Source organism: Capra hircus, chromosome 5, assembly GCF_001704415.2.
Source record: "Capra hircus breed San Clemente chromosome 5, ASM170441v1, whole genome shotgun sequence".
NCBI lineage: Eukaryota > Metazoa > Chordata > Mammalia > Artiodactyla > Bovidae > Capra > Capra hircus.
In genome coordinates this window covers 58,718,391-58,731,092 of record NC_030812.1, presented here as the reverse complement: position 1 = coordinate 58,731,092, position 12,702 = coordinate 58,718,391, and the positions used below count along the sequence as shown (strand labels likewise).

At 36.8% G+C, this 12,702-nt stretch overlaps 1 protein-coding gene across 5 annotated transcripts in view; it reads left to right on the top strand.

Moving 5' to 3' along the window:
• Positions 1-12,702, top strand: part of NTN4 (netrin 4) — a 130,345-nt gene that overhangs the window by 115,125 nt on the left and 2,518 nt on the right. For 4 of the 5 annotated variants that reach the window (XM_013963984.2, XM_013963983.2, XM_013963985.2 and 1 more), the window contains exons 8-9: positions 6,244-6,312; positions 8,185-8,355. In XM_013963984.2, the coding sequence (XP_013819438.2) occupies positions 6,244-6,312; positions 8,185-8,355 (240 nt within the window). The remainder of the gene's footprint in view (positions 1-6,243; positions 6,313-8,184; positions 8,356-12,702) is intronic. The other variant, XM_013963986.2, reaches the window with a different exon arrangement.

The following is a 12,702-nucleotide window of genomic DNA, read 5'->3' as shown; positions in this document are numbered from 1 at the left end:
TTTTTATTCTCCCATTGTTTGCCATTTAGGTTATCTCCAATTTCCAATTTTCTACTATTACATACAGTGCTACCATGAATGTTTTCCTACATATGTTACATTGTGTACTTGAGAAGGAGTTTCACTAGATCAGGCAAACTACAGCCCTCAGGCCAAATCTAGCATGCCTTATACTTTTCTGCAGGCTAAAGCTTCATCACTTCGTGGGAAATAGATGGGGAAACAGTGGAAACCTCAGACTTTATTTTTGGGGGCTCCAAAATCACTGCAGATGGTGACTGCAGCCATGAAATTAAAAGACGCTTACTCCTTGGAAGGAAAGTTATGACCAACCTAGAGAGCATATTCAAAAGCAGAGACATTACTTTGCCAACAAAAGTCCATCTAGTCAAGGCTATGGTTTTTCCAGTGGTCATGTATGGATGTGAGAGTTGGACTGTGAAGAAAGCTGAACGCTGAAGAATTGATGCTTTTGAACTGTGGTGTTGGAGAAGACTCTTGAGAGTCCCTTGGACTGCAAGGAGATCCAACCAGTCCATTCTAAAGGAGATCAGCCCTGGGTGTTCTTTGGAAGGAATGATGCTAAAGCTGAAACTCCAGTACTTTGGCCGCCTCATAGGAAGAGTTGACTCATTGGAAAAGACTCTGTTTCTGGGATTGGGGGCAGGAGGAGAAGGAGATGACAGAGGATGAGATGGCTGGATAGCATCACCGACTCGATGGATGTGAGTTTGAGTGAACTCTGGGAGTTGGTGATGGACAGGGAGGCCTGGCATGCTGCAATTCATGTGGTCGCAAAGAGTCGGACACGACTGAGTGACTGAACTGAACTGAAAGCTAACTGCTCTAAGGTTTAAACAGTTACACTTTAAGTGGTTACATAAATACCTACATAAAATCTTTAATTTTTCTCTGTGGCTCACAAAGTCTATAATGTTTATTATCTGATCCCTGTTCTAGGATAGAACCTCATTTTGTTGGGTCTCAAGTGTTTAGTTCAGTCGCTCAGTCATGGCTGACTCTTTGAGATCCCATGGACTGCAGCTCGCCAGGCCTCCCTGTCCATCACCAATTGCCAGAGTTTACTCAGACTCATGTCCATTGAGTCGGTGATGCCATCCAGCCATCTCATCCTCTGTCATCTCCTTCTCCTCCTGCCTTCAGTCTTTCCCAGCATCAGGGTCTTTTCAAATGAGTCAGTTCTTTGCATCAGGTGGCCAAAGTATTGGAATTTCAGCTTCAGCATCAGTCCTTCTAATGAATATTCAGGACTAATTTCCTTTAGGATGGACTGGTTGGATCTCCTTGAAGTCCAAGGGACTCTCAAGAGTTTTCTCCAACACTACAGTTCAAAAGCATCAATTCTTCAATGCTCAGCCTTCTTTATGGTCCAACTCTCACATCCATACATGACTAATGGAAAAACCATAGCTTTGACTAGACAGACCTTTGTTGGCAAAGTAATGTCTCTCCGTTTTAATATGCTGTCTAGGTTGGTCATAACTTTTCTTCCAAGGAGCAAGTGTCTTTTAATTTCATGGCAACACTCACCATCTGCAGTGATTTTGGAGCCCCCCAAAATAAAATCTGACACTGTTTCCACTGTTTCCCTATCTATTTGCCATGAAGTGATGGGATGAGATGTCATGATCTTAGTTTTCTGAATGTTGAATTTTAAGCCAACTTTTTCACTTTCCCCTTTCACTTTCATCAAGAGGCTCTTTAGTTCTTCACTTTCTGCCATAAGAGTGGTATCATCTGCATATCTGAGGTTTTTGATATTTTTCCTGGCAGTCTTGATTCCAGCATGTGTTTCTTCCAGCCCAGCATTTCTCCTGATGTACTCTGCATATAAGTTAAATAAGCAGGGTGACAATATACAGCCTTGACATCCTCCTTTCCCGATTTGGAACCAGTCTATTGTTCCATGTCCAGTTCTAACTGTTGCTTCCTGACCTGCATACAGGTTTCTCAAGAGGCAGGTCAGGTGGTCTGGTATTCCCGTCTCTTTAAGAATTTTCCACAGTTTGTTGTGATCCAAACAGTCAAAGGCTTTGGTATAATCAATAACACAGAAATAGATGCTTTTCTGGAACTCTCTTGGTTTTTTTTGTGATCCGATAGATGTTGGCAATTTGATCTCTGGTTCCTCTGCCTTTTCAAAACCAGCTTGAACATCTGGAATTTCACAGTTCATGTACTGTTGAAGCCTGGCTTGGAGAATTTTGAGCATTACTTTGCTAGCGTGTGAGATGAGTGCAATTGTGCAGTAGTTTGAGCATTCTTTGGCATTGCCTTTCTTTGGGATTGGAATGAAAACTGACCTTTTCCAGTCCTGTGACCACTGCTGAGTTTTCCAGATTTGCTGGCATATTGAGTGCAGCACTTCCACAGCATCATCTTCTAGGATTTGAAATAGCTCAACTGGAATTTTGTTGGGTCGCAAGAGTGCTTACTGTCAAATTTATCATTTACTGCCAAATAGCTCTCTCAAGTGGTTGTATCCATTTGCATTCCACCATCAAAATATGACATCCTGTTGTTCATCCTCACTAATACTTTGTATTTCACAAATATCTATACAGCATATACAAAGGGCCAAGCACTATCATAACTCATTCACTCAGGCAGTTTAACTCAGCTAATATTTATTGGACTTCTAAAATTAATGTTATCAAACCTCAAATTTTTTCCCAATCTGAAAGGTGTGAAATGAGAACTTGCCATTTTAATTTCATTTTCCTGATTAGTAATTTTTCATGACTTCTGGGACATTCAGGTTTCTTTTTCTGTGAATTTCCTATTTGTAGTTTTCTTACAAATTTGTAGGTGTTCTTTATAAACTCATTCTTTTAGCAGATACTTATTGAGTAGCCTATGCTATGTGCCAGTGCTGCAAATAGAGTAATTGAACAGACAAAAATCTCAAGCTCTAAGGAGCTTAAATTTATGCAGAGGAAGACAGCTAATAAATAAATGAAATATTTAATGATCTTTAGTATAATAGAAAAATAAAGCAGGGATGGAGGAAAAGAAGGACTTGAGAGGGACATACTTCTAAATAGGGTGAAGAAGGTAAGGGAATGAGCTATACAGATAAAAGAGGAAGGAATTTAGGCAGGAGATAAAGCAAGTGCAGCAGCCCTGAGGTGAGACTGTGTGTGTGTGCCAGCTCAGTCGCTTCAGTGTCTGACTCTTTGCAACTCTAGGGACTGTAGCCCACCAGGCTCCTCTGTTGATGGGATTTCTCCAGGCAAGAATGCTGGAGTGCCATGCCCTCCTCCAGGGGATCTTCCCAACTCAGGGATCAAACCCAAGTTTCTTATGTCTCTTGCATTCGCAGGCAGTTCTTTACCACTAGCGCCACCAGGGAAGCCTGCTGCTGCTGCTGCTGCTAAGTCACTTCAGTCGTGTCCAACTCTGTGCGACCCCATGGATGGCAGCCCACCAGGCTCCGCTGTCCCTGGGATTCTCCAGGCAAGAACACTGGAGTGGGTTGCCATTTCCTTCTCCAATGCATGAAAGTGAAAAATGAAAGGGAAGTCCCTCAGTCGTATCTGACTCTTAGCGACCCCATGGACTTCAGCCTACCAGGCTCCTCCGTCCATAGGATTTTCCAGGCAAGAGTACTGGAGTGGGGTGCCATTGCCTTCTCCGCTGGGAAGCCTAGGCCTGGCTTATTTAAGAAACAGCAAAGAGGCAAGTGTGGCTGGAGCAGAGTTAAGAAACCACAGTTTTAATGCATTCTCACAGAGAATTATGGACCTTTCAAGAATCAAGAACTCAAATATGAGAAACACTCGATATCAGCAATTTTGTATCATGATTTTTTTTCACTTAACAATCTTAAGATAATTTTCTTAATTGGTGTCACTTTAGTTTACAGCAGGAAAGAAGGTATGAAAGATTAGATAATATGAAGTTGTTTTATCTATCTTTTCAGCATTTGAAAAGGAAAAATCTTTCCCATTAATTTTGTGCCTTAATGCTACTTAGTCTGAATTCTATGTTTGAACAATTGCTTTTGAAAGATTTCTTCTATTTTTCTAATGGTTTTTCAAATTCTCCAACTTTGTTTACCTATCTATTTACCTGCCATGTTTCCATAACTAGGAATATAATGCACTATATGAAGATACTCTTAATTTCTACCATGTCTTGTGAGATGGAGAACATCAGATGAAAATTTCACTTAACTGGCTTTAACTAGTACAACAGAACTATAAATAATACTTCTTTTTTGAAACATTCTAACAACCCAGTATAACTAAATAGGTTTTCCTCCTCTTCCAGATTTCTGTTAAGAAAACACATCTGGGCTGAGGCCTAATCAAGAAAGATTTATTCAAATTTTAATGTCTGATTTCTTAGCATATGAAAAGGGAGTATTGGAAAGCAGCCAAGAAAAGGTTTTCAAATAACAGACCTATTCATGTTCTTTAAAAAAATTTTTTTCTTTTTCCCCCTGTTTTATTTTCATACAATTTTTAAAGGTTACTTTCCATTCACAATTATTACACAATATTCACTATATTCCCCATGTTGTACAATACATCCTTGAGCCTCTCTTACACTCAATAGGTTGTACCTCCCACTCCTCTACCCCTATGTTGTCCCTCCCCACTCATGTTCTTATAGGCTGAAGGACTAAAGAGAAGAGCATTACACTGAGGAATAAGATATGCCATTGGTGGCGGGGAAGGCACTTCCATGGTGGTCCAGTGGCTAAGGTTCTGTGCTCCCAATGCAGTGGGCCCAGGTTTGATCCTTGGTCAGGGAACTAGGTCCCACATGCCACAACTGAGTTCACATGCTGTAACTGAAAGATCCCACATGCCCCAGCAAAGATCCTATGTGTTGCAACTAAATGCAGTTCAGTTCGGTTACTCAATTGTGTCTAACTTTTTGTGACGCCATGGACTGCAGCACACCAGGCCTCGCTGTCCATCACAAACTCCCAGAGGTTACTCAAACTCACGTCCATTGAGTCAGTGATGTCATCCAACCATCTCATCCTCTGTCGTTCACTTCTCTTGCCTTCAATCTTTCCCAGCATCAGGGTCTTTTCAAATGAGTCAGTTCTTCGCATCAGGTGGCCAAAGTATTGGAGTTTCAGCTTCAGCATCGGTCCTTCCAATGAATATTCAGGACTGATTTCCTTTAGGATGGACTGGTTGGATCTCCTTGAAGTCCAAGGGACTCTCAAGAGTCTTCTCCAACGCCACAGTCCAAAAGCATCTATTCTTTGGCACTCAGCTTTCTTTATAGTCCAACTCTCCCATACATGACTACTGGAAAAACCATACCTTCGACTAGACAGACCTTAGTTGGCAAAGTAATGTCTCTGCTTTTTAATATGCTGTCTAGGTTGGTCATAGCTTTTCTCCCAAGGAGCAAGTGTCTTTTAATTTAATGGCTGCAATCACCATCTACAGTGATTTTGGAGCCCCCCAGAATAGTCTGTTACTGTTTCCATTGTTTTCCCATCTATTTGCCATGAAATGATGGGACCAGATGCCATGATCTTAGTTTTCTCAATGTTGAAATTTAAGCCAACTTTGAAAAAAGACCCAGTACAGCCAAATAAATAAATAAATAATTTTTTTAAAAGATATGCCATTTGGAGTTCAAATAGGTTTTGGAGTTCATTTAGCATTAGGAGTTCAATTAGGCTTTTGTAGCTCATTTAGCATTTGAAGTTCAATTAACATGGTAGTTATCATACTCTCCTGCTGTGGTAGAATCATCAAAGGCCATGAGGTATCCACTCAGGTTGCTGCAATTTCTGCATGAGCAATCCTCTGCTTTGTTTAGAAGATAAGCAGTATTATTGAACAAATCACAACAGCTCATTTTAAGCACCTTTGATTTATCTTTCCCACTATTATTTAATCCCACTATGATTTTCAACTTGCAAATCCTGTGCTCTGATTTCTCAAGAAACTTTAGCTAGAACCAATCTGTCAATGTTTCCCACATCTCTGTACACATCTACATCAGTTACAAGCATTAAAATATATCATTGTTTCTACTTTTCTATATTTCTCTTAGGTCAATACTTTGTTGGATGATAACTAATTCAATTAAAATAGTTTTCTTTTAAGTGATTTTTCATGGTTTCTTATGGATTATATTGTACAAATCACTCAAGTCTTAAAAGGTTATGCCACTTGGATTTACTTGCTGATTTTTTTTTTTACTTTGTTTCCAAATTATAACACCATGTTCATTTACTTTCTTCAGGTAAATGTGAATGTAAGGAACAGGTGTTAGGAAACTCCAAGGCATTCTGTGGAATGAAATACTCATATGGTGAGTCTGAAGTCCATGAGTGCTTCCAAGGATCTATTCAAACTACCTGTACAAAGAGTTTTGAAGGAAATGAGTGGCCTGGTTTATGACATTCTCAATAAATCAAAGCATTAGTCTTATGTAACAGTAGTAAATACAGTATTCTGGTCTTGACCTAGATTTTCCTTATAGAGATGGCTTTGAATGTCTTAGTGAGAGTAGGAGGCTTTTAGAGCAAAAGCAAGGTTATCCTACTATGTGGAAAAGAGGCAGACAACAACAAAATCTTGACATGTAATCCTTTCCTATGAATGATTCTTGTTTTATTAATCTAAAAGGAAAGTCTCTAGCCACTTAAATGACTCCTTGGCCAGTACTATTACTAAGCAGAAATCAGTTTAAAGCAGTGTATTCACAGTGATTAAAAGCTCAGGCTTTGGATTCAGTATGTGGGTTTTATTTCTGGTTTATTGGGTGGGTAGCTTAACATCTCCAAACTTCTTCATCTGTAAAACAGGGATGATGCCATCTTCCCCATGAAATGAGATTTTTGAGAACCACACAGCACATTTCCTTGCACATACTAGATGCTCAGTAGGTGGTGGGAGGAAGGAGAAATATACTGGAAATATATAGCTCTCTGCCTGACTCTTTTCCTTGCCATCTCTGTCTACTCCTCTAACTTTCAAATACCCAGAAAATAAAGTGTATGGACAAAGGAAAATGTCATTGCCCTAAGTAAAGACTGTTACTATCTTTAAATTCTAAATGGTTTTATTCTTAAGTATAGGTAGCTCAGATGGTAAAGAATTGGCCCACTATGCTGGAGACCCTGGTTCAATCTCTGGGTTGGGAAGATCCCCTGGAGAAGGAAATGGCAACCTGCTCCAGTATTCTTGCCTGGAGAATTCCATGCACAAAGGAGCCTGGTGGGCTACAGTCCCTACAGTCCATGGGGTTGCAAAGAATTGGACATGACTGAGCAACTAACACTTTCACTTTCAATATATTAAAGATGCCTTATCTTGCCGACATATCATTGACTAGTGTCTGAGTCTTTTATTATTCCATAACTTATACAGCCCAAAATATACATAATCCCTATCCACATCCATTTCATAAATGGAAGAGTATAATAGAATCATGTAACTGGAGCTCTGCCATCACACAGGACAGCTTCCTAATCCCAGTCAGCTTGAATTTTACACCAGGGAAGAAAAGTAACCAATAATATTTAATCTCTTTAGACTATGTAAAATATGTTCTTGCAATAACGTTTTGCTCCTTGTTATAACATTACACAAAGCCGGCCATAGAGTATAATATAGTCAGAATCTAAATAAAAGCCAGGATAACAATTCTACTTTCTGTGCATCTTTTTTCTTTTCAGATTTGATAGCTGAATGTGCTTAAGATTTATTTGCAGTAGACAAATGGTTGATGTTCTCTTAACATAGTGATATGGAAAGAAGTAACAGTTGAAAATGTCTAAGAAGGAAGAGGATAGTTAATATAGATACATTGGATGAAGTTAGTGTAAAATCAATGAGCCTAATGATTTTCTTTTATTGAGATATATAGTTAAAATATAATATTATATGTTTCAGGAGTACAACTAGTGATTCACAATTTTTAAAGGTTATATTCCATTTACAGTTATTATAAAATATTGGCTATATTCCCTGTATTGTATAATACATCCTTGTAACTTGTTTATTTTATCCATAGAAATGTATACCTCTTAATCCCTAATGATTTTTAGAGCATATTTCCACATTATAATCACTAGTTCACATTTCCATTATACTCTGAAATGCATATCTAAGTTGTTCAAAGTTCAAAGAGTAGTATGAAATTCTATTCATTTTTACTTTTGGAATTGTGTTCCTACAGTGCTAAAAATAAAGATCTTATCGGCTCATGATAAAGGATCTCATGCTGAGGTCAACGTGAAGATTAAAAAAGTCTTAAAATCCACCAAACTGAAAATCTTACGAGGAAAGCGAACACTGTATCCAGAATCATGGACTAACAGAGGCTGTACTTGTCCAATCCTCAATCCTGGTGAGCATTAGACGTTACTAGCTTGATCCCTACCTTGTCTCTGCTGATTTGCTGCTTGTCTTACATTCTCTGAATCACAATCTAAATAAACTCAGCAAGAGCATCTCTCCTTTTCACCATCTGAATTCTGGGGAAAGTCCAAACGGAATTCTTTGAACAGGTATCAGAAATTTTTTTTTCTCTTTCACATGCTCTATAAAAGTAAAATATTTTAAAATCCAGCAATTTAATATTTTCTGTCTTGAAGAGAAGTCTCAGATTGATTCCAGTGGCAGTAGCAAGGAAAACATTTTCATGAATTTCTCTGCCACTAATAGTGTACTGGAAAGCTAGGTCCTATTACAATGCCCTGGTTAGAACTTGCTCCCAAAGGAAATTCAAAGGCAAAATTCCATCTGTGCAAATAGTATTGAATTCATTTTTACTATTGCATGGGAAGCATCTGTTTCTTCTGGATAGAAAACAACTCTCAAGTTGTCATCATCTTTTTCATTAAATGATCATTCTGGTTTCAGATCAGGAACAGTAAAAATAAACAAACAGCAGCAAAACTACAGAATCTTAGAGAAACTTAGAATGGAGGGAAATTTACACCTTAAAATAATATGGCAGACACAGAGGCAGGCAAGCAAGCATGGGATTCTGATCCGTTTACCTTATAAGCACACTCTTTACATTTTGTCATAATCTGCTTATTTATCTATCTCTCTCACTAAATTTGAGGATGGGATTTAGATTTTTGACCATACTGTGTCCAGGATCTGCCATTATTTCCCAGATAATAGTACTGCAGTACACAAATAATGAATTCTAGCAAAACAAATAATGTATTTTTTAAATCTTCTGTACTTCCCTGTTTACAAAGTTGCCATTTGTGTCTTAATAACACTGCTGAAACAGGTGCATAATTTGTGTTCTGGATCTGATTCTTTTCAAAGTTAAGTCCAGGAAAGCACAGTTACATTAAGAAGTCATTTATGGTCTTTGGTTAATAAATTTGAGAGAAACATAACTGAGTGAGAGAGAGAAAAACTATCAATGAAATATCCTCCAACTTAAACAATGATATAACTGTTGACTTTGTTGACTAACCTCTCACACCCTTTTTATAGCTCTTCATATTTTATTTAAATTAATCTAAATTTTAATAAGGAAAATTTTAAAGACATTTTAAAATATGTTTCCAAAGAACAAACTAATCAGAATCTTGGATTTTGAATACTGGAGACTGAGTCATAAGTTCTATTTCCCAGTGTTCTCTGCATAGGGGCTCTTCCTAGAAGCACTTTTGACTAAACCGGCAAACGGAAAAAAAAAAAAAAAAAAAAAGATATCCACTCAGTTTTTTAGTAAGACATTAAAAACAAAAGCTTTGACCATCTGCGCCACCCTCCAGGAAGTAAACTATACTTCCTAATCAGGTTTCTGCCAAACAGAGTAAAAGAACCAACTGAGTTCATCACAATTGAAAACATAAGCACAATTATTCAAAGAATTCTTGAAAACTTGTTTATTCACTTTGATGAAAAGACTTTGCCAAAGCAAAACCAGACACTCTTTCACTTTGTTTTTCTATTTTTACAAGTTTAATAGCTAAGGCCAAAGAAAGCTGATAAGAAAACACTGAAACCTTACACGCCAACTTGTTTCCTTTGCTACTTTTGAAAAGGAGTAATCTAGTTGGCATCCCTAAAAATTCATTCATTCTTACTTTCATGCATATATTTACTATTCATCTATTGACTATTTTAGAATGTCAAGACTAGCACTAAAATACTGTATTTTCCTTTTCTGTGGATACAAAGTGAGCTTTGTGCCCTCAAACTTGCAGCAAGGTAGATGTCAAAAGCAAAGAGATATCAAAATTAAATGTAAATGCTAATAAGTGATACAACAGATAAAGTTGTTTTTCATGCTAACTTTTGGTATGATGCTGTTCCATAATTTACAGATTTATTCAGCATCATTTTCATTAGTTTAATTTATATTTATACTTTGACATAATGGTAAACCCTTATAATATTTGTTTTATTTATACTTTCAAAGTAAATTCATCAAAATACTAGACTTAACACTGGAAGTTTCCTAAAAATTATTTATTGTATTTTTAAAGAGGATATTATTATTTTAGGGATGATACAAACAATATCACAACCATTATGTTTCAACTAGTCTGTTGATTAAATACTGGGATTCTTTTTCATAGAGAAGCTAAGGTTACCCTTTAAAGAATTTAAATACCTTATAATCCACCTTAAATTTCTGCTCTCTGGCGTTTGAAACCTATGTCATTATCTTCATTTTTTTTTTGTCTCTCTCCTTTTTTTTTTGGAAAATATTATCATAGCTATTTTTAAGTTTAGGACTTAAAGCTTTTAAGTCCTAGACTTAATTTCTTTTAAAATCTTGATTTCTTTTAATAATTTAAATAACCTTTTTTATTATTATAGAAGCAACATGTGTACATTATAGAAATTTAAGGGAAATTTTTAAATTTTACACTTCTGTCCTCCAAAGATCGTCTCTGTTAACATCCTAGTGTGAATCCTTCCAGATATTTCTCTATATATGTATACATTATATTTTTAACCAAAATGAAATCATAATATACACTTCATTCTGCAACCTACTTTAGTTAGTTAATGATCTTTACCTTAAATTTTAGTTTATTTTCATATATTCTAATACTGAGATCATATTCCAATTTCCCAACTGATCCCAAAATGCTGTTTAGGGCTTGTCCTTGCCAGTATTCAATCCAGAATCACAAATTATATCTAGTTTTTAAGTCCCTCAAATATCTTTGATTTATGATGAGTTTCTTTTTAGTGTTTTAGAAATTATTGTTGAAAAAAATAGGCCAAGTGTTCTGTAGATTATCCTGCCTTCTGTATTTGGTTGGTTCTTTGTAGTGTCATTTAGCTTGTCTTTCTACTTCCAATTTTTCTTATAATTTCTACAATCTATCTTGATAGGCTCAAGATAAACATTTTGGCTAGCACTTATTATAGACATTGTTGTGTTGTTTCATGTTAAATCATTTCACAAAATATATAGTACCTGGATGACCCACCATCATGGGTCTAAACTTCTGGGTTGCTCTAACTGAACAGTCTGATCTCTTCGTTGGGGAGTTTTGTCTTCCCTTTTGAGACTAGGAAACAATGAGTGTGAGTTATTTAGTCACCATGCAAACATCCAGTTCCCCATCAACTATTCACTTAATGATTTTGTCACCCAATTGGTAATCCCTTCTTGGATGAATAATTTAATTAGTATTTGAGAAATGTTTTTTCTAATTTTGTCTAATTCCCTTCATTTATTACATGAATTATTCTGTAAGAGGACTTTCTCTCCCATGGTGGGTTATTAGGTTACCATGAAATATAGTTCCTATTATAAAAGGAGGATAAAGGCTAAATTGTTTCCTTTAATCACCAGTTTCCAAAGTAAGGAATGGTTTTAACAGCTGTCTCAAGATGGCAAGTTAATTTCTCTCTGGATTTCTCTTTTTTGAGTATCATTTTGGAATTATGGATTTTTGTTGATTTGGTATGTTAGCACACAATTACTATGCTCTTGGTGCTCAAATTATCATAACTTTGGCAAGTTATAACCCTCCTTTACTGATTCCTTTACTGTGCCCTTTTAAAATGATTCCCATGAGCCTTTTTAGCATAATAAGTCCCATGTGTACTTGTATATTTCAGCCTTGGAAATAGCATTTCTTCAAGAAGCTTTGTTTTGTGTTGTTTTTGGTGATACCTGTTATTAGAGACTACATTATGTTTGTAATAGGTAATCCTTACCATTAGAATGACATTTTAAAAAACCATTTCATGCACGGGGATGATCCAGAGAGATGATATGGGGTGGGAGGTGGGAGGGGGGGTTCAGGATTGGGAACTCATGTACACCCGTGGTGGATTCATGTCAATGTATGGCAAAACCAATACAGTATTGTAAAATAAAATAAAGTAAAAAAAAAAAAGATTAGAAAATAAAATAAAATAAAATAAGCTACAAGTATACATAACAACAACAACAAAAAAACCATTTCAGAGAATGAAATGGGGCTTCCCTGGTGGCTCAGACAGTAAAGAATCTTCCTGCAATGCAGGAGACCTGAGTTCGATCCCTGGGTTGGGAATATCCCCTGGAGAAGGAAATGGCAACCCACTATAGTATTCTTGTCTGGAGAATTCATGGACAAAGGAGCCTGGTGGGCTACAGTCCATGGGGTCGCTAACAGCCAGACAGGACTGAGAGACTAACACTTTTACTTTCACTTCAGTGAATGAACAAGACTATATATATATAATCAAGAGTTTAAATGGATATTTTCAA